We start from the raw sequence: 25,686 nt of genomic DNA on the forward strand, positions 1-25,686 counted from the left end.
TGCAAATCTCGCGGATTGGACCTCCCATCCAACTCTTTTCTTCTCCAATCACCTTCCAACCTTCTTAAAACCGAACCCTAATCCTCCACTATAAATTCAAATCTTCCACAACTCCTCTGACCTTTACCTACCTCAAAACAACTCTTAAATCCTCTCAACTTTCTCATTATTTCCAAGTTCTTGGCAGATTACACTAGGGGTGTTCAAAACCGGATATCCGAAAATTCGGATATCCGAATTTTGGATATCTAAAAATTTTGGATATCGAATTTCACTATTCGAATCCGTATCCAAATTTTCGAATACGAATTCGGATAATGAAACAGATATCCGAATTTCTGAAAAAAAAACAAAAAAAAGGTTTCCAATTGAAAGTCCTAACATGACCACTTGTAGCATAGCAAACCAAATACAAGAAGTTAAAAAAAAAGGCAAATAAACACAATTTGTAGCTTCAAAATTAGAACATAATAATAAACATAATTCATTGTTCCAAACTAAAGATATAATCTTCCAAATGAGATTAACCCAAATTCCAATCCATCTTCGATTCTTCCCAACTTCCAAGGTAAACAAAAACCTGAATGAAAAAAAAGGAAAAATGATAAGCACAAGTAACCAAGTGCACAACATGTATGTATTTAAAATAAAATATAAATTGAAATATTAACAATAAAAAGAATTACTTTACTAACTAGGGAACCATAAGCACAAGTGGCTAAGTGCGCAACTTTGATATGAAAAACGGAAACTGAATAGATGTCAACCTTTGGTGAGTTGTTTAAATCAAATGCTTGCGAAAATTCTTGTCGAATAAGAGTTGAATTTGAGAACAAGTATACACAGTTGCTTAGCAATCTAGAGATCAAGAAAAACTAAAACAAAAATAAGCAAAGAATTTGTGTGCATGTAATCTATATATTTCTGAACGAATATAATTTAAGTATATAATGGCTATTTGTAGTCCCAAAGGAATTACTCAGTTGCAAGTAACAATAAACCACTTCATAATTTGATCCTAACTACTGTCATCATATTCATATCAAACCACACACACCTAGACTAGCTACCAAAAACCTCTAAAACAAGTGCATAGACACACTTACAAGATTCAAAAGTCCACCAAATGGCAGTTCGGTCAGACCTCTATAGTCTATATACTTGATAAAGTCAATGGAACGATTCTGTTTCTATACAGGGAAGTGTTTGTTAACCCTTTGGGTAGTTGACAGAGGGCAACGGACCATGTGATGATTCACCGTGGTGGGCCTGTTGCGAACCTTTTAACTACAAAAGCTGGTGTAACTAACAATTAAAAACAATCTAATAAGCAAATCTTTTAACTACCAAAGCTGGTGTAATCTCTAATTTTATAAATATATATAACTAAAAAAGTAACAAAAATATAACAAAGTTGGTGTAATGAACTACCTGTAGGTTGTGGCATGTGGGTTGTAACTTGTAACTCAGTAACTGTGTGGCTACAAACAAACAATTAAACGGTAACGACTTGATGTACGACTGTAATTGAAAAAAAAAACAAGATTGTAAGTTTGTAACAAACTAACCATGTAACAAATCATGTGGAGAAATCGAAAAACAAATCGTCTTCCAACATGTAAACTCAACCAGATTCTATGGAGCGATTAGCCAATTATCATGTAAACAAATCGTGTAAACAAGAGTAAAGAGGGTAGTCGTCATACCCGAATCTATGGACCAAAATTCGTGAAGTTTGAACGATTGAAAACTAGATCGATGAAGCCATGGTGTCATGGAGACTAGATCGATGAAATTTGAACGAGTGAAGTGAGGATTCAGATCGATGGAGGAGGAATCAGATCGATGGAGCATTGGCGAGTTAGAGAGGTGGCGTCATGTGAGGAATCAGATCTAGGGTTTGCAAGGAAATAAGGAAACATGGGTATTTATATTTTAGATATAAAATAATAAAAAATAGTATTATTTAGTATTTCGGATATCAGATATATCTGAAATATCTAAAAATTTTCAAAATCAATATCCGAATCCGAATTTCGGATATCTGAAATTTCAAATAATTCGGATTCGGAATTTCGGATTCGGTTTCGGATTTGGATTTTTTTGAACACCCTAGATTACACTTGGGTTCAAAACAATGAGTTTAAACACCTTTCTCCTACTTTTCTTCTTGTTTTCTTGTATCAAACTACTTGGATAACCTCCAAGGATGTTACCCAAAGTTCACCAAGGTGCAACAAGGTGGTACATCACTTATACGAGGCTCAAAGTGAGTTTAAAAATTCTGTTTTGTTAAAACTTTACAACTTGTTCTTGTTTACATTCATCTTGTACCAAGCTTTGTCTCCAACTAAAGTAATGTTGTGGGCTTATGTTATGGTTTATTTCCAGAAGATAGAGGTCCAAAACCTCCCTTATTTACTGCCCTAAAGGTCCCAAGTGACCAACAAAGTGTTGACATCAACCAAACTTTCAACTTTCATTGTTAAAAAGACTTGAGTTTTGATTAGGTGTGAACAATGGGAGCCTTGGCTTTCCAACTATGATTCCAACCCCTCACTTAGTTAGTTAATCCATTTCTAATAACCTAAGCCACCAAGTAAACTTTCTAGTAACAAAGTGTCTAAACTACACCAAATCTCCAAACATTTGCCATGTTTGGAATGCACTCGTCTAGTTTGAGCTCACTTGGTTACTTGGTGAATTAGATGAATTATTTACATTAACTTTATGTTTCATGACCATTTGAAATCACCTTCATGGTGGTTTGTGCATTGGTGAACTCTAAGAGGTTTGCGGATTACCCAAGCTCCATACATGACAATCTTGACTTGGACTACTAACAAAATTTTAAAACACACACACACACGTGTATATATATATATATATATATATACACATACACGTCTAATACAAACCTAACCATGATACCAATCAAATCATGATTGAATATTATGAGTTATGGTGTTACCATCTTAGTTCTCGATTCTTCAAAGTTTGGATTCTAATGGATGAGTTAATATCCATGAGAACACATTAATACATAGTGTCCAAACGAGGGTCTAAGACAATATGTATATTCTCATATATATACACATCTAGTATGACGACCAACAGCCGACCGATGTGGTTGCCGGCAAGGATACCGAGAAGGAGAGGAAGGGGTAGGAGGTTTTGTATATGTTTGAGAAGATGGAGCTCTTAGTTGTTTGTGGGTTTGGCTAAGATTGCAGATATTAGAGAAATGAGGGAAGACAAAGGGTAGCGGCTGATCCAAATGAAAGGGAATAGGGTTTGTTTCTATTTTATACTTAGGTTTTGCTTAGTAGGCTTGGGCCCAAAGCCCAGTTCCCGTGTTTCAAGTGGCTCGTCTGCACCTACGAACCCGTCTTCACACCTGAGCTCCACGGAACACCGTAAATTATTGTTTTAAGATTAAAAGACGTAAAATAGTTTCGGTAGTCACATTTGACGCGTTCGTTTGTCGATTACGGTAAAAATCGCATAAAATGCGTCGTTTGGCGTTTTAATTCGTTTTTCGATCCGGTTTGACTGCAGTTATTAAAATTTAATTACGAAGCTAAATATATCGTAAAATTTCGGTTTTGAAGGCAATACGCATCTCCGATGCTTTCGTTTCGTTCCCGGTGCGATCCTACAGTCGTGTTTTTCGTTCACGTTTGCGTCTTGTGACGCTCGAAAGCCCGATAAATTCACAAAACTAAATTTAGAAGTATAATATATTTGTAGGAACTTCGTATTTGTCGGCGTTGTCAGTATTTTGTTCGGTTTCAGTTCGTTGCCGTTTAATATTCAGCAGTTTTCCCGCATTTTACCATTCACGCACTGTAAAGCCGAATAGACGTTCCTAGGCATACTAAAGGCCTAATTAAGTAATTTGAGTCTAGTTACACTACTTAAAATTGTCTAATCATTTATTAATCATGAAAATAAAAGGTGTAAATTGCTGGTTGTCACATAAGTTCTGTGTAAGTTTTGTTTGTGTAATTAATCATGATTCGAATAACGATGTGGACGAAAGTTTGGTAGAGGCATGGTGGATACGCCACTAGTACATCCTATACATAAATGCCTCTATCAAATCATCAAAAACATCATTAGACTAATCATGAGGGATTTCATGTTTTAAATGGCGTTGGGAGTCCAATCTTATCATCTTGACGTGTTATAGGGAAGTTTTTCTCAGATTGTAAACTCTTTTGTGATTATAAGTCATCTTTGGGGACAAGATTTTCCCTTAGATCACCATCAATTCTCAATATGCGATTCTTAGGTTTTACGAGGTGACACTCGTATCGATTATGACCGGCTATTTCATGCTTTATTATGCACGTGTTTCACTCCTGCATCTCTGCCACTAAAAACGATTCCTTATCTGGGTTTACAACCCTTACTAGGAACGTTACTGCCTCAAACGGAGCTAAACCTTACTTCTGATATATCTTAGCATGAGTGTACTCTTAGCATTTTTAAGACTCGTGTTTAACACTTATTACCAGACATTCATAAGAAGCGGTATGATTATAAGATTTGACTTCTTAGTGCAATTCCTAAATCTAATGAGTATCACCTCCACCTATTAAAACACTACCCACCTTTCTGCACAAACGATTTCCTCCAAATTTTGAAACGAAATTTTCTAAAGTAGGGAAGACTGTAACATCCGTAAAAAATAGATCCCCGAAACCCGATGCGAATTGTAACCCAAAAGCCAAAGTAATTGAGTAAATGCGAATTTATTATAATCTTTGTTTGTTTATAAATTAAAATAATAAGTTATGAGGTTTTAATATAAAAGAAATATATATTTTAAAAATTAATAAAAGTTAGTTTTTTCCGTTAAAATCTATAAAAGAAAGTAACTTAACCAAGTTAATTGTGATATTAAGCATATATAAGGAGGTTATCTAACTGAATTGGTCATAAGATCTAGATAATAATCTTGAGGGACTTGTTATGTAATTTGAACTCGTGACCCCACTCGTATCAACCCAAAACTAGGGGTGTGCAGAATTCGTTTCGAATTCGAAAAATTCGAAATTCGTTTAAATTCGATTCGATTATCAAGAATTCGTTTTGATTATAAGAATTCGAATTCGATTCGATTCAATTCGAGTGAAGTAAATCGAATACAAATTTATAATTTCAAAATTCGATTCGAAATTCGAATAAAAATCATACATTTTTATTTATTATTTTTATATATAATATAGCCGATGCGCTCCTGAAAAAAGGGGTATTTCGGTCGGTGCCGGGATTTGCTCGTTATGCGGTTGCGAAGATGAATCTGTGGATCACCTCTTTATTTCGTGTCAAACGGCTTCTGTTCTTTGGCAGGAGATCAGTAGGTGGTGCCATTTACCGAATATTTTTGCTTTTTCCTTCAAAGATCTGCGGGAAATTCACAAATTTGGTAGAATGGGGCCGGTTGAAAAGAAGGTAGGCCAAGGTATTATATATATTGCGTGTTGGAGTCTTTGGAAGGCCAGGAACAAGGCGGTTTTCTCGAGTATCCAAATCAAAGTGGAAGATATCTTCAGTGAGATTAGATTCGTGGGGTTTTTTTTGGTTTAAACATAGATCTTCTTTTCGGTTCATCCTTTGAAACGATTGGTGTAAGTTTATAATTATGTAAGGTTGTTTGTTGTTGCTTTCCGGCCCGGTTTTAAGGTTCGGTTTTTCTAATGAAGTTATCCTTTAAAAAAATATATATAGGCATACCACATGACATGCCTCATGGTAATAATTTAGGGGTTTGATTGGACGGTTGTGAACATGGGCTTTGGGTCGAACATCTTTCCTACTTTATAAACCCCCAATGAATCCTTTCTTTATATCCATCCACATATTGCCCCGACACAAACTAGCTTCAAATCAGGAACACACCATACCAATGATCAATCTTCGTATAAACTCTCTATCAATCACCTAATCATTTCTATTTCAAGCATCTTCACTTGTACCTCCTTTTCTTTCCTTGTAATTTTTTCATTTGTATCTGTAATCGCCGATAGCTAGGGTTAGGGTTTCAGTTTCACTTTCAGTTTCGGATCCTTTTGTTTGTTCTGTAATAATAATTATTCAATTGTAAACATGAAATTAGCTGTTTGATCGTTGTATGTTTCTGTTTTTATTTGATTTTGATTTTGATTTGGTGAAATAATGGAGATAAATAGCACTTCTCGTGGTGGTAGACCGTTTGATAGACCTGTTAGAGATCCTGCAACAATGAAAAAACCTAGATTAATGCGCGGCGATAATAATGTTTCCAACGGTGGTGCTACTGCTAGGCCGGTTGTTGTTCAGCGGCAATCCGTGTTAGGTTTTCGGTCGGAAACCGGTGATTCGATTAGAGACGGAGGAGGTTATCATCCGCAAGCGTTATCGCAAGTGCAGCTGCAGCAGCAGCATCAGGAGCTTGTGGATCAGTACAGGACTGCGTTGGCTGAGCTGACGTTTAATTCGAAACCGATTATTACTAACTTGACTATCATTGCGGGAGAAAACGCGCATGCTGCGAAAGCTATAGCTGCTACTATCTGCAGTAATATTCTCGAGGTGATGATTTCGGTTTTTCATATTAGAATGAGCAAAAGAAATGTGTGTAGAGTTGTGGTTAGTGATTTGGTGTCATGAGTTATATAGTTTTATCTTCTAAATGAAAATGTTAAATTGTAAATGGCAATTTTTATTAGTCGAATAATATGAATTCCAAAATCATCCGGTACATTGCAAGTAGGCAACAATTGCGTTGTGTGTGAGTGAGAAGATTATGTTATTAGTGTGATGTGATGTGATTGGTTACAAGAGCCAGAGCAACTGAATTCTCTACTATTACAATCCTTATGGGATGAGTTAATGTTTTATTTGTTCAACTAGTGCTTCTGAGTGAACAATTAAATTAATGCTTCACCTTCATTTTTTAATGAATGGACCTCTCATGCACTTTAGTTTATTCATTTAATGTACCCAGTACTCTTTATCTTTACTTTCCGGCTCATCCACATGATCAATGCATTGATTCTGTAAATTAACTTTAGAGTATATAAAATGTCGCTTCTGCAAAGAAGCTAGACGTGCTTGACGAACGTGAAAACTGAGAGGGTTTTGTATATAAAGAAGTTAATGCCATTGAAGTGGATGTTTCATATGCCATTGAGGCATTTTTATTATGTATTGTTGGTACCCTCTTTGTCTTGTTTTCTCTTGGTTTATAATCGTCGCTCCTCATAAAATACGCATATTTGCTTGATGAAGAGCTTTTATTAATTGCAACTGTTGCTGACTTGAAAAATTGGTTTTAGGTTCCGAGTGATCAAAAGCTTCCATCACTATACCTTCTTGACAGTATTGTGAAGAATATTGGCAGAGATTACATCAAATACTTTGCTGCCCGATTACCTGAGGTTAGATTTTTAGTCACCAGAAGTGCCTTTAACTATGTTACTCTCTTAGTTCAAGCGGTTTTGTTTTTACTCTACATGAAAAATCCCTTGAAGATTAGGAAAATAAAGATAAATTTCTTACATTCTTTAATTTTGTATATTTCTGATGTATACTTATGGCTACATAAATGAAACTTATGCTTAAGTATTAGCATCTCTTTTACACTTTTTTTTTTTCGTCCAGTTAAATGAGTGTTTGACAATTAGCGAACTATTTAATTACCATTTAAAATGATTTCTGTCTTCTGATCATGTACGCTCGTTCGATTATCACTTAAAATGATTTCTAATCATGTATGCTATCTTTAAATTTGCTGTTAGTCCTATGGATATTAATTATCACTGGTTAGTTGCTCCCTTGGGTGGGTCTTTTAGGTTTTCTGCAAGGCATATAGACAGGTTGATCCTGCAGTACATTCCGGAATGCGACATCTGTTTGGGACTTGGAAAGGTGTATTCCCTCCTCAGTCACTACAACTTATAGAGAAAGAACTTGGTTTCCAATCAGTTGCAAATGGATCGTCTTCTTTAGAGCCCGACCCACAATCTCAACGCCCTGCTCGAAGTATTCATGTAAACCCGGAGTATTTGGAGGCACAACAGAGACTCCAACAGTCAAGTACGGTAAGAGCCTCTTTGGAAAATCCTATGTTTTTCAGTTTTGCATAGATATTTAATTCTTCCACATGGTTTATAATTCTTTAATAAACTGATGGATTTTTCTCTCAAGTCATTTTTTTCCTAGTTACATGAGGTTTTTAGCGAGTATTTAGTAATTGAGTTAAGTACACTGATGGTCCCTGTGATTTATCAAAAATTTGGATTTGGTCCCTAGCTTTCTAAAAGTACACAGTGTGGTTTGCACTTTGTAATATATTTAGTCCCCAACCAACAAAGATGAAGGTTTTAGCATGTCCAAGTTAGGGACTAAATGCGTTACAAAGTGCAAACCATAGGGACCATCCATGTACTTTTGGAAAAAAGCCGAGGACTAAATGCGTTACAAAGTGCAAACCACAGGTACCATCTGTGTACTTTTGGAAAGCTAGGGACCAAATTCAAAATTTCGGTAAACTGCAGGGACTATCCGTGTACTTTACTTCTAGTAATTAGTAGTAACTGTTGAAAAGCAAGTACACTTTTATTATAATTTTCAGCTTATACAGTTGTAGTTGACTTTTTACTGTCATTTTTTAACATTGTAATGAAGGCAAAAGGTCCAACGAGTGATACAAACTTGATTAACACACATGAGAATACCAATAGACAAGGCAGGACATCAGCCAATATTACTTCAAATCCTCGGCTTAAGGTGAATAAATGCTAGTTTACAGTTTACACTGAAGTTTTCTAAAGTCGCCTTTTAGTTACGTTTACCGTGGGTTTCCTTAAAAAATTATAGATGTTGCAGAACATTCCGCAGGCACAAAGAAATGTGGGGAGTGTTATCCGTGAGAATGAACGTGCACCGTATAATGATTTTGATTCAAGTGAGATAGTTAACGAGCAGGGATTTGGCAATTCGTTGTATGGACCTGCGAGCAATAGTACAGAGACTATATCGGGCCATAGAAATGGCTTCGACATGAGATCTGCAAATGCCGATGGCAAGTTACAGCCTACAAATAACATTACAAAAAGAAACGGTGAATTAAATAGGAGTTGGAAGCATTCAGAGGAAGAGGAATATATGTGGGATGGCATGAACTCACGATTACCGAATTCTGTCAAATCTAGTGGTAACTCAAAGCGAGACCCCCGGTCACACCCCGGGCCTGAAAAGTTGGTAAGTCTTAAGAAAGTAGAATGTTATATTTTATACTTGGTACATTTCATATGCAAAGTTGCAGCTTGTGTGGTGAATATGCATCTACGATTCGAAATTTACAAAAGTAACTTTGTGGAAAAGCTATTTGGGTGCCTTATTCAGTTATTCGCATACGATAACTCAAATAATCAAGTAGCTGCTTAATAGACAATTTTGGTTCTCTATAATTGATGGTTGGATATGTGTTGAAAGTGTGTATGATACTTGATTAGTCGATAACTAGAGTCAGTTAATCAGGTGTAAAGGTTGTGTTGTAGAATAGTGTTTTGATGTGCTTCCACCGTTTCGAGCAGTAATAATCATAACAATTATCGAGTCTTCAACAATTTTTTAAATGGGAGCAAAAGTCTCAAATTAGATTATAAGGGGGCAAGGGGCAGACATGTAATTTATAGTTACACCGAGATAATTAGTTCTGCTATAGCTGGTATGAAACTAATAGTTTAACCGCTAAACAGTTAGATAAGCAGTAGCAGAATCTGTCATCTGAACAGTAAAATCTGACTACTGCGACTTCGAAACTGGCCAGCATTTTAGATCATGATTCTGTTTATATATATATATATATATATATAGGGGAAGGTTCAAATGAAAACCACTTTTATTGTGAAAACTCGAAAACTAACTAAAAAAAACCTAAAAAACACACCAAATTTATTTTTTATTAAAAATCGCTAATTTTTATATATAAAAAAACTTAAAAAAAAAATTTGTAGTACACGTGTAATAATACACATGTGTAGTATTACACAAGTGCACTACAATTTTTTTTTGAAATTTTTTTTATATATAAAAAAATGCGAAAATTGGTATGCAAAAAAAAAAAAAAAATTGGTATGTTTTTTGGCTTTTTTAATTAGTTTTCGAGTTTTCACAATAACTAGTGGTTTTATATATATGCATGTAAATGTTGTTGTAACTCCAAACTGAGAATCTGCATTTTAACTTTGCAGGGTTTTCAGAATCACCTCCAAAAGTCACAAGGGATACAAGATACGGGGTCAAGGGTTGATAGAGAAGCTTCAACTGATTCACCATCAGTAGCAAGGCCACAAGGGCCGGCTTTCAACGGGGTATCCACATCTATTAACTCCATCTTAAAATCTTCTTTGCAGCCACAAATAGGGTCCTCTCACGTTGGAGCCTCGGGACTACTCGGGTTTCCTCCAAGTGCAGTAAAGCAACGGCATACTCCCGGAGCTGCATCACCGCTGCTCCACCATCCTCCTACACCCTCGTTCCCAACTCATACTTCAGGTAGATTACTGAATAATTTTACGGGCCAAGATGGTAAACCGGCTCTATCTCGAGGGGAAATAAACACAGGACTTTCTAATCAGTCTCCTCAAGATTCTTTCCATACGGGTGATTCTCAAAAACCCCAAATGCAGCTGCCGTTAAATACAAAAAAACATGGACCTGTTCGGTCTCCAGCTACAAAGACGTCTTCTGATGCGAACACATTGGTTGGTTCATCTTCGGATCATATTAGATCTCCTACTTTGCAAAAAGAAGCAGAATTGCCACCTGTCTCGAGTCTTTTGAGTACGCTGGTTGCCAAGGGCTTGATCTCTGCATCAAAGGCCGATTCTCCATCTGACCAAACCCTGAAAAGAAACGCGGACCCGAAAATTGATACGCCGGCAGTACTTGTACCAGAAAAGACGATATTACCCCTTCCAAAGGACGAGCCATCTGCTGTGAAAGGTAGTGTGGATACCGAAGATGTAAAAAGTGTTATTGGTTTTGAATTTAAGCCCGATGTTATTCGGAGGTCACATCCTGCTGTTATCAGCCAACTCATTATCGATGAACTTCCGCACCAATGCCACATATGCGGGTTAAGGTTTAAACTCGTAGAACGTTTCGATAAACACATTGAGTGGCACACACTTAATAATCCTGAACTGAACACTCCCAATAAAGCATCCAGGAGATGGTTCACAAAATCTGACGATTGGGTTAAAGAGAAGCCTGAAGTGCGGTCTAGTGATGAGACCACTGGTCCCGTGCAGATTGACGGTGAGCAGATGGTTGTTGCTGATGAAAGCCAATGTGCGTGTGTTTTGTGTGGTGAGGTGTTTGATGACTTTTACTGGCAAGAAATGGGCAAATGGATGTTTAGAAGAGCTGTGTACCTCAACACCAAAGATGAAAATATTGGTGATACTTACGGTCCCATAGTGCATGCGCATTGTATATCCGGAAATTCCCTTTCAGATTTGGGCCTATCCAATGATGTTAATAAAGTAAGTATTGTTTTTAAACACCACCTATATTCTACCATATATTGTAAGGGTAACTTTGTAGAATAGTAACCAAGTTTCAAAAGTGTTCCAATTAGGTCACTCAAGTTTCAAAAATGTTCTAATCAGGTCACTCAACATTCATTCTTCATTAAAATTAAGGGTTTTTTCATCCATTTCATAGGTAACTGTGGTGATGTGGATTTTTGTTTCTTTTTTCTCTTTTATTTGATGCTAACGTCGAGTGATGACGTGGATTGTAACTTGTTTTTTTTTTTTTTAATTTTTAATGTAATTAGATGGTTTTTATTTTTAATAAATATAATTTCATATATTAAAATATTTCGTCCCCAACATCTTATGCTCCATTTTTTTCTTAACACGTGGAAAAAAAGACATGGCTCGATTTGAATGTTAAGTTATCTAATTGTGACAAAAACGACACCAGTGACCTAATTAGAACACTTTTAAAACTTGGTTACTATTCTGTGAAATTTCTCCTATATTTATTGTAATTTGGTATTTATGTTACTTACGCTTTGTTTTTATCTTGTTTTTGACTCTCAGGAAGGCGAGTAATGCTTCCAAGTCAAACCGCGTAGAGCATCATATGATGAAGCCGAAAGCGAGTTAAAACCAGGTTTGGTATTGTACTGCAGATACATGCTTAGATTGTTATGCGTCTATGCCTTCAAATTTGGTGCAAATGCTGGAAACACATGCATCATCTGTTTTCTAAATTTACCTTTTTTGGTCAACCTTTGACAGATAGAAAATTAATACATCTCTATGGTCTCGCACCATATCTTTACTTATATCGTTAACTTACTGCTTGTTCATTTCTCGTTTGTTCGTTTTTTTTTTCTTTCTAAACTCTATAGTTTTGACTTTCTTGAAAGCAAAAATGGGCTGCAAGTTCCAGCATCTTGCAGCATGAGAGAAAGCAGTGTGTAATTGCTGAAGACATGGGTTGTATCCATAGAAATAATATATATGGTTTTGGTTTGTGTTCGCTTATCGGCAGCATCATGTGTTCATTAAAGTTAAAAACATCATCGAATTTGAATGCTATTTTATTAGTTGTGATATGCTATACATTAATGAACTTTAGTTCGATTATGGTTATTGTTTTTGTGCGTGTTTCATTGCTCATGAACTATGTTAATGTGTTTGATTGCTTTTGCGTCAACAAACTGTTTAAAACATCATCGAAAATGCAGATTTGGAAATCTGACCTGACTTATGATACAACTAAATGGATATGGTTCTGACCTGTTAGTTAGCTCATGGATCTCGATGTGACCTGAGTAACCCCACTTGTTTATTCGCAGGGGTGTAAATGAGCCGAGTCTCGGCCCAGCCCAAGCTTGCTAGACTTGCTAAAAACTAAACATTGATTCGACCTTTGACCCCGTAAGGCGACCGGGTCGACCTCCGGTCCGGTCCTGAAAAAATTGATTTAAAGTGAATCAATAAGACAATATATGTGGAACTCCCAACCATCACCGACTAAGTGGAAAAGCCCTCTCCATTGTACTTGCTTTTTTTTTTAAGAAATCATAAAAGATACTTGATATCTTTCCCTCTCTCGCAATTCTGGGACTAATGTTTTTCTTAAAACAAACATTTTTCTAGAAAAAAAAAAAATAAGAGAAAGGAAAGAAACAAAATGAAAGAATTCTATATGTACTAGTCTTCTCAGATTAAAGCGGTTGGAGGCTAGCATCTAGTTGGTGTCGGATATAAGATTAAGTGATACTTCATGCTCAAAAGTGTGGGGGTGCCACATTAGCCCAGGGGCGGATTCAAGGATGGTTTGGGGTTCTCGGGAATCCCCTCGGCCTTGAAAAAATTAGTGGTAACTTTGTATGATTTGGAAAAAATAGTGAGAATTTACCAAAAGGAACCCGGTGGAAAACATTCCTGGATCCACCACTTCATTAGCCCAAGGGGCGTTGAAGAGGTATGGTTCCAAATTAGTGCATACATGGCATGGGGACCACACCACTTTTCCAGCATGGCGTCCACATCATCCGAGTACATCCAGAAGTGTTTAGAAGCTTCTGGAAGAAATTGCAGGTGACAAAGAAGATGCTCCTTCAGACAAAAAGGACGACACGTGGCACCTATAGATGGACGCCAGCCTTCATTGCAAGATTTCTAGAGAGCAGGCCGACAGCCAGTACCAGTGAGCCCCCGGTTGGACGAATGAGCGCGCGCCATGTCATCCACTACACTGGCGACAGCAGAGGGGACAAAAAGGATATTCCCCTTGGTCGGACAGCTGACATCCACTGGCTAGCTGGCAGGTCTCCTCCTCCTCCTTCATCCTCCGGCTATAAATAGAGGACTCCACCTTCAGGTTTAAGGATTCTGCTCTCACTCCTTACTCTTAACACACATTATTCTCCTCAGAACATTACTTATTCTCACAGCCGGAGGGTGGTCACAAGGAGAACCCCCATATTCCCCTCCTTGTGGCAAGTCATCGGTGTTCTGTTTTGCAGGATATCAGCTAACGGCGAGTGGAGGAAGAGATTGAACCCTTAATCTATGAGACAGTCAGCTGGGATAACTTAGTGTTAACTAGTTTTTCATCATTGGCGCCCACCGCATTTTTTTACAACCATTTTTCATCTCTTTCTCTTTGAAACACTCTTCAATGGCTGAACCAAACCCCTTTTTTCAGATAGACGGGGAAAACTCTCCGTTTGGCCCGGTAATGGACAACGCGCACGTCCAAAACCACCAAAGGGACGAGCCCGTCAGAGAGGAGTCAGCAAGCGCCGGAGTCCCTGATTTCTTTGGAAGTGCTTCTAGGGTAATCCAACAAACGACTCCCGACACACAAAACCCAAGCCAATGGCGCTGGCCCATCAGCACCATCGGCACCGACACAACCAAATGTCTCTGCATTACTACGACTACCAGAAGGAGCAATTCTTGCTTCCTAGTATACAAAGTCGCAAGCAACACTAAACTTGGTCTATGGGCAGGTGAGTGCGCAACAGGCATTGCTACAAGCGCAAGTACAACCGTCTCCTTTCGTAACTCCAGCTCCATGTCACGTCACGTCACGTCACGTGAGCAGTCAGACTCCGCTGCATGCGCACGCGCAGACCCAGCAAAATGAAAGATCATCCACGATAAGAAGGCAGAGCGCGCATGACACGCGCGATACTTACGGGGATACAAAGAGTAATAATGAACAACACACCCATCAACAGAGAAAGCCCCCATTGAGCAGCCAGCTAGGGTCGCGCAACATCAATAAAGAATGGGAACACAACAATGAAGAAGAAGATTCTACTTGCAGACAAGAAGAGACATCTGTCTTCAGTAGACTGCCACCAAATCACGAGTCCTATAGGCCCCGCGCGTTCGCAGGGTATAACCCAGCTGCAGAACACGACTTCACCTTAAGCTACCGCCCAGAGGGCGTAACTGAGAAATCCAAATTCATCAAGGAGATTGCTATGGCTCCATTAGAGCAAACAAAGCTACCACACAACGTGGGAAAATACAATGGTCTCACAGATCCAGATGACTATCTCCAAGTATTCACAACTGCAGGCGTTGTACATTACCAGTTTGGTGTCACCTATTTGTTCAGACTTTCGTAGGCGCGGCACACACATGGTTTGATAGTTTACCAGCTGGAAGAATCAAGTCTTTGATGGACTTGCAAAAGAAATTCTTGTCACACTTCAGTCAACAACGAAGGTACACCAGAGACTCAGCAGATGTCTTGAACATCTGGCGTAAAGCACATGAGGGTATAGAAGATTTCATCACTAGATACAACAAAGAATGCTTGGAAATTGGGAACGTCGGAGATGAGATCATGCGCGCGCACTTCATGCACGCCGTCAAATGTGACGATCTGATAAGAAGAGTAAAAGGAAGAGATGGAGGTCCTAAAGACTGGGAAACCTTCATCGAAGCAGCAAAAATCATTGCGCAGATAGATTAGCAGTTGACCGACGATGAAAGCCGTCACTATAGCTATAGCTAGCACGTCAACGATAAGCGCAACAAAAGCGGGCGAGGCCCATCATGGAAAGTGACTGGCTATAGTGAAAGAAGCCCACCAGTGGAAGATGCACGCATGACCATCAATCAGATAGGCTATCGAAAAGAAGTCAAGAATGAGAACAGAGAGAACCAATGGACACCTCTCACCAAGACTCATTCTGAGGTTCTATCCATCGAGAATCATCAGTTCAAGGCTCCTCTACAGATGCACAACAAAAGAGGGCAAGACCCAAACCTTTTGGCGCGTTGAATATACAATGATACATTCATTAACTTTGATCACGCCGACCGGTAGTATGTAGTGGTACCATAGGATTGACAATCCTGTTCTCGCACCCTAGGTTTGTTTGGATGTGAACCCTAGGGAAAACATTTTGTAAAGATTCATGGCTGATTTTCAATTAAACATTTCTTTTACCATACAAAGTCATGAATCTCCATCACAAAACCTATGTTACTCACAAGCATTTTTATGCTGACGTATTTACTTTCACATATGTTCCAGGAGCGAATGTTTGATGTTGAGCATGCTTCACTTAGTGCGACTTAGGCTTTAGCGACTTAAAATCAAGAAAAACGTTATATTTTATGCTATGTTTTCTATTTGAACCAAGACAATGTAATCATTTTATTTTGTAAAACTAAACTTTAAGTATCATGTGTTGTGAAACAATAATTCTGTGACATGACTCCCCGACGTTTCCGCCGCGGTTTGTTGTTTTACGCGGTCGGGGTGTGACAGAAGAGTTGGTATCAGAGCACATGGTTATATGGAATTATTAATAATTCTTTGGCCTAGACTATAACCTTTCTAGGACCCTAACACAAGTTATCTTGTGTTTAGTTCTTAAAACAATATCACTTATCCTTAGGTGATTACCAAAACAAGTCCACCAATTTTAAAATGATTTTGAAAATCAATCATCTATCCTTAGATGATTTGTTTTTAGGCTTTGTGCTTTCAAAGTTTTCAAAATCTTATCAAAGTTTGGGTTTTAATAATGTGAACACGTGCAATCTGGAAGGGTGGGTGCCTGTACCCTGAATTTTCTGTCAAAGGCTACAGTGTTCGTACAAATCCGCATTAACGGAACAATCACTTTTATTTGAGAACTCTTGGGGTGAGTGTCCACTTATAGGCTAAAGCATGTCTTTGCAATACACTATAAAGACCCATTTACTTTGATTAGTCACTGTGTGTGGATTGTTTGTTTTAAGTAATGAACAAATGAACACATTCCTTATGTCTTGACGATGTTTTCAATACCTCTTTTGATTATCCAATACCAATCTCACACATCTCCTTGTGTTTCCTTTTCTTATAGAATGCCTCCACGACGTGATCAAACTCAAGATGCCGCAATGGTAGCCATGACCGCTCAACAAATCGCTGCTGTACTCCCGAACCTAGTAACCCAGTTAAACCAAGCAAACAACAACAAAAACAACAATAACAACGCACCTGTTTCGTGCAACTTTAAGACTTTCAATTTGGCTAAACCGCTCCAATTTTCTGGGTTTGAAGGAGCTACTGGGCTCCTATAGTGGTTCGAGAGTCTCGAAAGCACGTTTCGTCACGTACAATGCCCGAATGAGCGGAAGGTTGAGTTTGCATCAAGTGTATTTCCGAAAAGGGCGCTTACATGGTGGAATGGTGTGATGAGAGACAGGGGTGCGGATGTGGCAATGGTTCAAACTTGGGAAGAGCTTCGCGCTCTTATGAAGAAGGAATTTTGTCCTCGTCATGAACTACGGGCACTGGAAACGAATTCCACGATCTTAAGCAAGATAGTGGAAAGCACCGTGCCTACACGTACCGATACAAAGAACTGAGCTTGCGGTGTCCCACCATGGTCACGCCTTTGGACAAGGCGATTGAGAAGTACATAGAAGGTCTTCCTGATCCTGTTCAGGATATTGTCACCGACAACCCTACCACTGTTAGACAAGTCATTGAGCTAGCCGCAACCTTAACTGAGTCTCAAGTCAAGAAAGGTAAACTCCACCGCAAGGGTGACAAGAAATCATCTCCTAAGACCGAGAAGAAGAAGGGAAACAAGGTTGAAACCTCAAAGAAGTCTAGGAAACGTAAGGCTTCCAAGAACTTTGCCGTTGTAGCACAGACCAATTAAGCTGCTCCTAACCAGCCAGCACAACCACCCACCAAGAAACAGTATGCTGGTACTGCACCTCTGTGTAACAAGTGCAATTGTCATAATCAACCTTATCTTCAGTGTCGTCTTTGCACCAACTGTGGAAGATTTGGCCATTTGGCTAACACATGTCGCTCTCCACCTGCTCCGAATCAAGTGGTACAAAACCCTGCCCAACAGCCAGCAAATCCTGCACGACCTCACTATCCGCCTGGGTCTTGCTACAATTGTGGGAATCTGACCCACTACAGAAACAATTGCCCGAAGTTGGCTAATGCGAACCCGACTCATGTACGAGCATACAATATCAATGCCAATGAAGCACATGCCGACAACGAAGTGGTGAACGATACGTTCTATGTTAACAACCAACTTGCTTCTATTCTCTTTGATTCGGGTGCCGACAAAAGTTTTGTATCCCTAGCCTTTGAACCTTTACTTGCAAAGCCTAGAACAAAACTAGGAAAGCCCTTGAAAATAGAGATAGCTAGTGGTGAACCCCTTGTACTTGATTCTGTTATTCGAAGTTACCAGTTGAACCTCAATAAACACCTTTTTTCCATTGACCTCACGCCAATGCAACTTGGGAGTTTCGACGTTATAGTAAGAATGGATTGAATGACCAAATTCCATGCAGAGGTGACTCAAAGGAATCTGAGACAGAGTGCAAACTGGAATCAGAGGATAACTCAATAACAGGAATCTCAGGAAGTGGAATAGCAACAACGTTCTCTTCTAGCTCTCCATCACCATGGGCGCCAACAGGAGGACCATCGACAAATAGATCAAAGTCATCATCAAACAAATCATCGAGAGGCCAATCCTCGGGTGGAATAGCCACAAGAGGAACATGATCGAGGATCGGAGCCATGATGTGCTCATCATCAGAATGTCCAATGATGAGATGATCATGGACTGGAATAGGAATGAGAAAAGGATCCTCGTCTGGAATACCATCAGCAAGCGGTGGGTCGTCTCCAAAGTCAAGAAACGCGAACGGCTGAAAGTCATCATCGTCGTCTGATAGCATATCTGGGTCGATCTTAGTATCTGATGTAAAGATCTCCGGCTCTGGTGCAATCTCGTCATCTGAGACTACAGCCATAGGGTTATCGATATCGGACAATCCGCTCTCGGATGAAGACATAGTGTTTGTAACAGAAAAATCTTAACATATGCACATATATTAACCACTATCATTTAGTATGCAATCAAAGACAATGCATCATGAAATCATGTATCCTTGTTATTCCTCATGAAACCTTTCCATCCTTTCTAGTCTCCCAGACTAAACCACAAATGTAACCTCACAATTGTGTTTCTTGTCTTTCCTTTTGTAAAAATGTTTGTTCCATGGATCTGGGCGTTTCGTGTATGCAATGAAAACATGTAAAATATTTTCTTGAGAGCCCTAAGGATTGTAGTCTAGACTCGAGAAAGAATCTTAGTTCGCTACAATCGAGGCTCTGATACCAAACTGTCACATCCTGACTTTTGCAGAAGCGTGATTTGGTGTGACTTGCTTAATATCATTGCATTCAACCATAACAAACAACTATATGATAAAACCAAGATGTTCATCCATTGATTTAGTTTAAAACATTATGAACAACATTGTTTTAGAATCCAAACATAGACTTCAAATCCAGATTACAAACCATGCAATTTGTTTTAGAGTTCCACAAGGACTCGACAAAAGACACTAGTGAAAACCAGGCTTTGAACTATGTATCCTACCCAGGATAAGATACACACTCTCAACCATTCGACACCGGATGACATCTTTTATTCCAAACAACATTTGAAAACTTCAACGTCCGCCAAATCCATACTTAGATTCCTGAAATACATGTAGTTTGAAAACATCAACAAAAGTTGAGCGAGTTCATGTGTTTAGTATGTGTGCACGAATAAACCTTTATAATCATAGTAAGTATGTATGTTTTGTAAACCTTGGCATGAAAGCAAATAAGGAAACAGATCAATTAATGTGTAGCTAATACATTAACATGTGTGAACTGGTGTAGGAAGGCTCAAACCTTTGCGTATTTCGTACCGGGCCACCCGGCTGGAACGACATAGTCACCACATGCGGCCAACTCGCGGACCCATGGGTGGGGCTCACAGCACCCAAATAGATCTATCACTCATGCCCCTCGGTCCTTATAATAGGATTAATGGTCTCAAATTAACGCCTACCCATTCATATGATCTAACAGTTCATTCCTTAGCTAATCATACCATTTGTATTCATTGTAACATTGTAACATGTATTTCACCTCCGAAGTTATAAAACTAAAAACAGTTAAAAGAAAAGGGGGACATGAACTCACAGTTTTGCGTTCTTCGAATCCGACTATAACTCAAAGCCTTTTCTGGTGTACACGACTACCTACAACGTACTACGATCTATTAGACGAGCGGGTCGTGCCTTGACTTGGTATTAATTAGTGTCTTGGAGTTACGTTTCATCATGTTTTCAATATTATTCCAAGTTATATAATTATTTGTTAAAATAATAAATATTTTAACTTAAATTATATTTATTAAATTTTGAAATAATAGTTAAAATAATATATTTAACTTGTTACTTTTTATGTATTTATACATGTATATCCTTCACAAGGATTGGTGTATTTGTGTTCGTATTCTTATACTTGTATATTTTTGCCAAGTATCGGTGGTGTATTCTGGTGTGTATTTATACGTACGAGAATACATATTTTTATTGTGTTTATTATGTATCCTTATACTTAACTTTTGTATTAACTTTTCCGGAATAATATCTTTAATAAAAATACATCAATATATATTTCCAAAATATATATTTTAAGAAATATTACTTAGAAAATTATTCATAATCTTTCCCTTGGCAAAGATATTTATAAATCTCATATAAGTCTCAAAAATAATATATTTCCAAGCCTAACTTAGAAAATGTATATAAATCCATTTTTCTTCCCAAAATAATATATTTCAAGTTTATGTAAGAAAATACATTTTCTCCTAAAAATGATGTATTCCAATAATTTCAAGAAAATATATATTTTTATCTTCCCAAAAAATAATATATTTTCTCCTTGTAAAAAATATGATATATTCTTGTAATAATTACGAAAATCACATTTTCATTCGCTTGTTGTCCAAATTACCAATTACCAAAATATACTAGTGAACTAATTTTCCGGAATATGTTGTAGGTTATATTCCTTCGTTCGGTTTCTCCAATATTTTGGGTATAATTTGTATATTCATATTCTTGGGATTTTGGTAATATTTTGGATTGTAATTTTTGGTATTTTGATGAGTTATATTATTTCAAGTCCTAAAATAATATAACTAATACACATAATATACAAATAATCACACACTTGGTGACTTCTAAATATATATTTCCTAAATACAAATTTAGTCACTTTTATTTATAAAAACCAACCTCCAATATAATAATTTTTTAACAAAATTTATGGCAAAACTTTATGTGAAAATTCATGGTTAAAAATATACTTGTAAATATTTGTTCAAAAATATCTTTCTAAGTGTTTAATTTTTAGAAAAAAATTGACACAGTTTCCCCTAAAAATGGAGGTTTCCATGCCTTCAAGGCATATCATTTTCTTTTGTGAATCAACACAATCAACAATAAACAATCTACACTTACCATCTTGCCAACAAAAAAACAAGCATAAACTACTTCCTCATGAACTTGGAAATTTATGAAAATGTGTAGTAACGTACTAGTGTATTTAGTAAGTCTAGTTACCCTTTAAAGTGTGGTTGTTTATTTAAAATCATCATTTTTAAAGAAATGAGATCTTCACAACTTGTATATCAATTTTCTAAAAATATTTCTCCTTGGATTCTTCTTGTTAAATACATGATCCTACACTTGATTAACTACTAAAAATGTGGTTTATTTCTTTAAGAACCAAGATTTAGTAAACGTTGTATTTTTAACTTGGTTTCTTGAAAAATCACTCTTGAAGTTATAGATTTACAAGAATTTACACACACTTTGATCATCACTTAACAAGAAAACAACTTATTCTTTCAAGTTCATGATTCACATGAGGATGATCTATGGATCTTTAACATTTTCATCCTCTCATCTTGCTAGATTATGTTTTTAATCATTATCTAGCAAGATCATATGATGATCTACATCAATAACATGAGTAAACACGTTCAACAAGCATAATAACACATAAACATCATGATTTCTTATGTATTTAGTCTTATGTTTAACTTTCAAGTTCAAGATTGTGTTCATCATGATCATCAACTTGTATCTTCTTTTAACCACTAAAATAAGATGTAAAATGAAGAGTATGATGTTCTTACTACTAGCTCAAGGCTAGGGAAGACCACTAGATGAAATGGAGTGGATAAAAGCACAAGAGAAAGGTCCTTCAACTTCCACAAGCTTCAAGCTTCCTTATACACCTTCTTACACCTTTGAGATTACTTGAAATTGGATGAAGATGAAGTGAAGGTGGTGGTATGGTTGTTGTTGTTCTCGGTCGTGAGGTGAAGGGAAGGGAAGAAAGAAGTTCAAGTGTGTAGTGTGTGAAAGAATGAATGGTATGGACCTTAAGGTTTCTTATATAATCACTAACGCATAATTTTCCAATGGTCTTTGTGTTTAATAATGGGAAATAAGATCTACTATAATAATAAGATAAAATCAATAGTGGGGCCTTTGTTGGGTCGTGAACTAGGTTGTGGGGGGGGGGTCTTAGGCTTAGGTTTCAACTAAATAGTTAGTTTAGTTAGTTACAATTCAAGTATTAGTTAGGTATTTAATTACTAGGTGTTATATAGTGTGTTATGATGTTCGGGGACCATAACTAGCTTGGTAATGTTAAAACAATACTTCTAGTGAAAATTTGGTGTTTCGGGTAGTGTCCGGTTGGTTACCGGTTCGTTAAGGTGCTAAACTATGCAGTTTTGTGTCCTTTATGTTTCCTTTTATGACAGTTTTAATTCCCGACACTTATGAAAGCATTCAGGACCATTTAACCATATTTCTGCATGATATTAGTGTGTTTAAATGCTGTTTATTGCTGAATTTTGCTGAATTCAGCACCTTAAATGAGTTTTAGTCACTTTTCGGCACTTAAACTATCTCTAGGAAGGCAGTTTTGTGATCCTTACTTTCCTACACACTATACTAGTATAACTCTTGGTTTCTGGCCTATTTTGTATCTTAATACCATATCTGTCTATGTACCGAACTCCGTCAGCATTTTTCTGATTTGTCTGATAACTGTGCTAACTGTGTTTCGTGCATCATTTGAATCAACAATGTTTGCATGCAATAATGATATGTTATTTTCAATATATGATGCACATGTATATATATATATATGGCAAAAATCAGAAAGTAGTTTAAGTAATTAATTATAATTCAGCACAGTCTTTAAGCACTAATCATTGTTTAATAATTGTACGGATGCATGCAAATTTGACAGTTGTCACGCGAAGGTGGGTCTTCGTACACGTGTTGCTTCCGTTGTCCAAAATCAAGTGCCTTTGCGCCTGTCTTCGGAAAAAATCGAGTGTTCATCCCTCCAACCTTAAGCTACTGATCAAACTTAGAGTCGGAGAGGTCTTTGATTATGTCACGAGTGGGAACCTAGTTGTTAGGTGTGAAACCAGTGCCTTTGTACGAAGGCAGCGCCTTGGTACGAGGTCCTGTGCCTTCGTACGAAGGCAGTACCTTCGTACGAAGCTGGCTTCGCACAGAACAGTCCAGTTCTAAACGTGGCTGTTCTTGGCATTAGGAGCTGTGTTTTCGCTTGAATTGGATGTGTTTCCGAGTCCAATTCAAGACGGTTTCGACATTACCTCGTTCCACTATTCAGTGAACGAAATACATGTCGTTTTTGGTCCGGTTTGGTGTAAAAATCAAGTTCAAAAGGTTTGAAAGAGTTTTCACCCAGATCCAACACTTGGTGAGTGTGAAATCAACTGATTTCTAACTTGGGAAAGCGTAGCTAGTCCCAATACACCCGGTTAAGTGTAGATTAGAGGTGAATTAAGAAGATTTTGATGAAAAAGATGAAGATTTGCTTGAATGGACTTGAGTTTAGATGAAAAAGAAGAAGAGTTGTGTATAAAAACAGGAATTTATGAAGAAAAGAAGAAGTTAAGTGAAAAGATGCATGTTTTTATGTGAAAACATAAGAGTTTAGATGAAAACATAGTGATTCTTGTGAAAATTGAAGTGGAAAACGTTGTATAATTGAAGAAAACTGTTAAATCTTACTTGAAAATGGTCGGACAACAATTCGGCAGAGTTTCGGCTCAAAATCAGCAAGTGAGGAATGAATGAGGAAGGACTTGGGTATTTATAGAGTTGGTGGGTTCGCACAGAAGACCTAGTTCGAACCGGCTGCCTTCGTACGAAGCTGCCTGGCTTCGAACAAAGATGTTGTTTTGTGCAACGAAATCCTCGTTTCACGTGTAGGATGCTCGTTTAATGCGTTTTGTTGCGTTAGTTAGCCTTGGTACTATACGTATTTTAGCGTAGCACTGAGTTTCGAGTTGCGTTGCGTTTTAGAGTGATAAATCGAGTTGTGCGAGTAGCGTTGAGTTTGCGTTGCGATAGCGTTTGCGAATAACATTACACATAGTAAGCACACACGAGTAAAACACATATGAACACACGTTATTACATTACTACTACTAATAACAACGTTTGTGACTTAGCGTATTAGTCGTGATAAGCGTATGCGGGGGCGTATGATAACCAAACAAACAAACACGACAATTTAAATAGCATAATTCTCTGTAATTCATGTTGCGTAAGCGTTGCGAATATAAAGCGTTTAAGCGTATAGCGGTGCGGTGTGATGAAAAGTATTTAGCTTAACATAACCCTTTATTTATATCGAATCCCGGAATACAAAACGATTACAAAAGGAAGCAAAAGCAAACAGGCAACGATCCGAAAAGTCGGGTTGTTACAACATAGTTCCCCTCTTTTACTTTTTCAAATGTTTTGGGGTGACGCATATGTGCATAACTTTACTTTCTGTTTTAATGACATTATACATGCTTTTTTTACATAATACATATAGCACATTATTTCAAAGACATTATTACTTCGTATGTTTACCTAGAATACCTAGTACATAGTTTTCAAACATTTTCATGACACGCTTACATTGTTTAAGTTATATTGGTGCGTTGAATATACAATGATACATTCATTAACTTTGATCATGCCGACCGGTAGTATGTAGTGGTACCATAGGATTGACAATCCCGTTCCCGCATCCTAGGTTTGTTTGGATGTGAACCCTAGGGAACGACAGAATCCAATGAACATTGATAAACCTTGATCCTAATAAGGGTTTATCCGACAGTCAAGAAGGCTTGAATGTGTTCGCCAACAAACCTAATATATGTTTACGCAATAAAGGTAGTCATATATAAAACGATACTTTTGATTAAACAATACTCTTGTTCATTCAAAAACATTGTTTTATATAAGACATTGGTTTATACATGACAACTTGGCTTACATAAGACATTGCTCGATACATGACATTTTGTTTACGCATGACACATTTCTATACAAGACATGACACTTTCTGTACACGACATTGTTTTACTCACATCATATTTGGTTATTCAGTTAACCTTACATTACTTCTTTAAATCATTTGATTTTCATATGATTTTATAAATGAAAACATTTTGTAAAGATTCATGGCTGATTTTCAGTTAAACATTTCTTTTAACATACAAAGATGAATCTCCATCACAAAACTTATGTTACTCACAGGTCAAGGGTATTGTCACACCCCAAAAACGTCGCAGCGGAATATTAAACGTTGTGGAGACGGAAGTTGGTGCCCATTTATACCTTGTTGGACGATGCACTCTTTTGTTGGACATTTTGACATATTTTAAAACATAGACATTAAACATTATATTTTAAAAGTCACGAC

The 25,686-nt window shown here is 37.4% G+C and overlaps 1 protein-coding gene and 1 long non-coding RNA gene across 4 annotated transcripts; one reads left to right on the top strand and one right to left on the bottom strand.

The window, feature by feature from the left end:
- Positions 1 to 436: 436 nt before the first annotated feature.
- Positions 437 to 1,954, bottom strand: LOC110864150. Its single transcript, XR_002549672.2, has 3 exons — positions 1,569 to 1,954; positions 1,432 to 1,481; positions 437 to 580 (listed from the first exon to the last, which is right to left on the bottom strand). It is a non-coding gene; the product is annotated as an uncharacterized LOC110864150 (long non-coding RNA).
- A 3,555-nt stretch (positions 1,955 to 5,509) lies between these two features.
- On the top strand, positions 5,510 to 12,654 carry LOC110865829 (polyadenylation and cleavage factor homolog 4). Of its 3 annotated transcripts, none has more exons than XM_022115150.2 (7): positions 5,510 to 6,579; positions 7,326 to 7,427; positions 7,842 to 8,090; positions 8,677 to 8,778; positions 8,869 to 9,252; positions 10,248 to 11,543; positions 12,108 to 12,654. In XM_022115150.2, exons 1-7 carry the CDS (start codon positions 6,184 to 6,186, stop codon positions 12,117 to 12,119), a joined length of 2,541 nt encoding a protein of 846 aa, XP_021970842.1. In that variant the 5' UTR covers positions 5,510 to 6,183; the 3' UTR covers positions 12,120 to 12,654. The 3 variants fall into 3 exon arrangements, with proteins under 3 accessions (XP_021970842.1, XP_021970843.1, XP_021970844.1); XM_022115151.2 differs by having other exon boundaries at positions 8,878 to 9,252; XM_022115152.2 differs by having other exon boundaries at positions 8,890 to 9,252.
- The last annotated feature ends 13,032 nt before the right edge of the window (positions 12,655 to 25,686 follow it).

This window comes from Helianthus annuus, chromosome 6 (assembly GCF_002127325.2).
Source record: "Helianthus annuus cultivar XRQ/B chromosome 6, HanXRQr2.0-SUNRISE, whole genome shotgun sequence".
NCBI classification, from domain to species: domain Eukaryota; kingdom Viridiplantae; phylum Streptophyta; class Magnoliopsida; order Asterales; family Asteraceae; genus Helianthus; species Helianthus annuus.